Source organism: Aplysia californica, unplaced genomic scaffold (assembly GCF_000002075.1).
Source record: "Aplysia californica isolate F4 #8 unplaced genomic scaffold, AplCal3.0 scaffold00115, whole genome shotgun sequence".
Classification (NCBI taxonomy): domain Eukaryota; kingdom Metazoa; phylum Mollusca; class Gastropoda; order Aplysiida; family Aplysiidae; genus Aplysia; species Aplysia californica.
In genome coordinates, this window is record NW_004797385.1 from 1420977 (window position 1) to 1424902 (window position 3926).

General features: G+C 37.1%; 2 protein-coding genes across 3 annotated transcripts in view; both read left to right on the plus strand.

Moving 5' to 3' along the window:
* The window catches only part of LOC101856646 (protein PET100 homolog, mitochondrial), a 7604-nt gene extending 3678 nt beyond the window's left edge, over positions 1 to 3926 (plus strand). The window contains exons 3-5 of one of the 2 annotated variants that reach the window (XM_035969096.1): positions 1175 to 1207; positions 2978 to 3106; positions 3141 to 3926. In XM_035969096.1, the coding sequence (XP_035824989.1) occupies positions 1175 to 1207; positions 2978 to 3073 (129 nt within the window). In that variant the 3' untranslated portion in view covers positions 3074 to 3106; positions 3141 to 3926. Of the gene's footprint in view, positions 1 to 1174; positions 1208 to 2977 lie in introns of both variants that reach the window. The other variant, XM_005095862.3, reaches the window with a different exon arrangement.
* The window catches only part of LOC101856416 (DNA-directed RNA polymerase III subunit RPC9), an 8432-nt gene continuing 4777 nt past the window's right edge, over positions 272 to 3926 (plus strand). The window contains exon 1 of the mRNA XM_005095861.3: positions 272 to 379. The gene's annotated coding sequence lies outside the window, so the exon portion shown is untranslated. The remainder of the gene's footprint in view (positions 380 to 3926) is intronic.

Consider the following 3926-nt stretch of genomic DNA (forward strand, 5'->3'; position numbering starts at 1 on the left):
TATGGGAGTGTACCAATCTGCTGTTTGGGTAGGCTGACAAAAACCCTTTTTTCAGGGATTAGCCTAGCTGGTAGTAGACATTAAATGAAACGATCGATAAAGAAATTTATAGCACTTTGTTGAAATTTTTTAATTTTTATTTATTATACTGAATCGTAGGCCTGCCATCGAGTTCGCCTGTTTTGGCCTTGGCTCAAACGTACAGACTTAGAATCCAATCTGGCAATTGGAAAACCCAATATTTTAGATTCGAGAGTTGCCCCCCTTAGGAAATTTTTCTCTGTTTACAAACCATTACATGATGTTCGGCTTGGTCTTCTATTTGTTCTCAGTCATGCCGAAATTTCAAAAGAAGACTGTTGAAAGGATTCTGAACTTTGTAAGTTGCACCCCATTGTATATCCAGCTGTTTATCTTCATTTGTCGTCGATCTGTTTTTATGATTTTGCCTCGTCCCTGACACACACCTTGTCTTCCGTCAGCTTCGTAAACTATTCCCAGCCTCAACATGTTGCTACAGGCCCACCTGACTGAATGAATGACACAATGTGACAATATGTAGGCCTATTGCTAGATCTACATTGTATGTCTATCGGAAGGACAGACAGACAGACATGATTTGACTTTGACAGGCGAGTTGCGTGAATATTGTGTTTCTGCATATTCTGTTACCTGAAGTATGTGATTAAATGGTTTATCCTAAGTCTCAGATTGCATGTCTTCTACTGTATTTCAAATTCTAATATGTTCTTGTGGGTGGTTGGTGGGTGCTCAGGTGTGGGGTGGACTCTTTTTGGCTGAGTGGACCATCTTGTTATGTACTGTCTTTGAAAATACGCACTTTTGTGGTGCCGCAGTTTGATTCTTAGATTGTCTCTGTTGCCAAACTTTACTTTGTTATATTTTACATGTATTTTGCTGGCAGCAGTGTATAACTAGTCAATAAAACACCATTATATAGGATGACTTGGAATGAATTCAGCTAATGTACAGAGCTACGGCTTCATTTTGAGACTAAATTCAACAAGATGTTAGATATCATTCTTCTGAAAATGTGAATTGATATCAAAATATTTTTTGTTGTTGTCTGATTAGTTTTGGTAGGCCTTCTGAATTGATATATAAAAAATTTGTACTTTTCACTCTTGTTTTCTTTCCTCTTTCCTTGTTTCAGGAGAGGATATTCCCTGCGGTAGATCCAAATGCAGTAAGTATCTTGTCACAGGACAATTTGTCATAGAGAGCAGGGGTGTTTTTTTTTCTCAATAGCCTGTGGTTTTCTTTCTTTTATACTTATGTCTTTCCTATTTTTATTTATTTATTTATTAATTTTTTTTAAAATTAATTGATTAATTAATTTATTTATCTATTTGCGGGGGTGGGGGGTTTTATGTCTTAAATTCTTACTGTCTTTTCACTGATTTATGTTGGGCTTTCTTTGTCTTTCTTCGGGTTCTTGTCAGGGAATTGTAACTTTTTACTTTGAAGAAACTTTTGTAAAGTTATTGTGCTTCGCTTGAGTGGGGTTTTGGGTTTTTTTTTCTATACTCTTGTTATACTCCACTTCTACTACTACTTGATGGGGTGTATATATATATATATATATATATATATATATATATATATATATATATATATATATATAAGTTAGTGTCTCTGTCAGTCGAGAAAAAGAAGTAGCTCTGTTTGACCTCATTTCACAGAGACAGTAAAAAACACACATGCTCTTATTTTTCTTTTGTGACAACAAGATCAGACTGCTTCTCAAAACTTGTCCACTGGAAGAATGTTCACTTAATTCATTTTCATTTTATGAATCCACTGATTTTAACACTATCCCTACAAAGATTTGTTACAGGTGGTAGAAATTTGAATCTTTCTTGAACTCAAATGTCAATGTGTGTAATATATGTGCGGCACTATTTCTGTGTAATTGATGTTTTATAGGATTTTATTTGCTTTACAATAAGGGACCTTTTCCTCTAGGCTAAAGACACTTTGTCGTTTCAGGAGACAGAAATAACATTCTAATAGCTCGAATCTGGAGTTACCTCCATTAGTAGTTTATGACTATATCCAGTGGCGGTGGGTAGTGAAGGGCTCACGGGCTTGAGCCCCTACCCCCTCCCCACCCACCACCCCCAACTCTATCCCAAAGTAAATGAAAGTTTCTCCATAATGAAATAAGCAGTTGAAACCGTTATGACCGCACGCAATGAACACAGAGTGATCAACTTGGCGGCTTGCTTGCTTATCCGAAGTTATCCAATCACTGTTGTCACCGCTTACTACTATAGTAACCCAGCAACCAATCAAAGGTTTTTAGGGCTCAGCAAAGATGAGCCCTTTTCCCACAGCCCGTCCTTCATGAAACTCTTCTTGTAAAAAGGTAGAAGACTGGGGAAAAATAAAACTGTACCAAGGGCTCACGCTCTCCTAGCCCTGACAATGGGGTGAAAGTTTACGACACACTTTCCCCCACTGACACAGATACCTATGCGCTCATTGGTTCTTTGTTCGGTGCGTTCAACTTTCTCGACTACACGGCCTAATCCAGCTCATAGAATTATTACGTTTGAAGTGCTGTGTGTGCTTGTTTGTGTTTGTGCCGCTGAGATTTAACAGTTATAAATCAGGTCGAACTACTTTGTAAGGCAACTTTTTCATCACACGAAAACTAATTAGAGGAAATTTGGAGGTGAATCAACAAGAATTTAACTAAGAACAAAGAGATGGAAAACAAAGGCAACTCTTCTCGCTTGAATGGTTTTCAAACTGCCGTGGCTCACCGTGAGTATAGACAAATCATCACTGTTTAATTCTTATTTCTTGCTATTTGGTGGTAAAGATCTGGTAGCAACCTAAGCCCCAGCCAAATTTGGGTCCACCCACCGCCACTGACTATATCATGTGAGTATTCTCACTTTCAACACTTATATATATAAGATGTCATATTTTTTTTTCTTCCATCCACCAGCAAAAGATAATTGACGACTACATTGAGCATCTGGAAATCAAACAAGAAAGGCAGTGGATCGCAGCCCAGCAAGCCAAGAAAGCCAGTCAGGCATGAGTGCACAGCTGGTGTGGTTGGGTTGTTTGTGTGGTTGGGTTGTTTGTGTGGTTGGGTTGTTTGTGTGGTTGGGTTGTTTGTGTCTTTGTTTCGGGTTGTTGTTTTTAAAAAATACTTCTTACAGAATACATGGCGAGAGTAGAAAACTGTAATTTTTCTTGCGAGGTTTTAATTGCACTTTCATGTTGTGAAGAATAGAGCAAATGATTGAGCTAAGATAGCAAAGTGTGTATCTTTCATCATCTAGGAAATCATTTAGATTTATGCGACGTTTTTTTTTGGTCATGTTGTGGTTAGGTTTATCTCCCCTTTCATTCAATGGGTTCTTGTACTTGAAGTTGTAGATTTTTTCATCACAGTCACAGTGATTTTTATTCTCATTGATACTTTTTTTTTCTTCGCAATTCATCATAGCAGTGTGTTTTGGGCTAAGAAATTGTATCAGTGATAGATTTGTTACGTTACACTGTACTTGGAGCTTGTATCATTTTCTCTTCAGTGTAAGTGACAATGTTAGGTAGTACAAAAATATTTGCATTTTGATCATTTGCTGTTCCATTATGATTATTTATATAACAGTAACAGCATTTTTTACCTTTAGTAATTATTTCATACTGTTCACTAACATGTATGTAAGTCTTGTATGGTGAGTGCGTGTGTTTGTGTGTGTTACTGCTATGATGAAATAGTGAGAAGTTATGAAAGGAAAGTGCATATTTTATCAATATTCTGAGTGCGATGTGTGGTGCAAAAAGAGTGAAGGACAGACAGACAGACATGATTTGACTTTGACAGGCGAGTTGCGTGAATATTGTGTTTCTGCATATTCTGTTACCTGAAGTATGTGATTAAA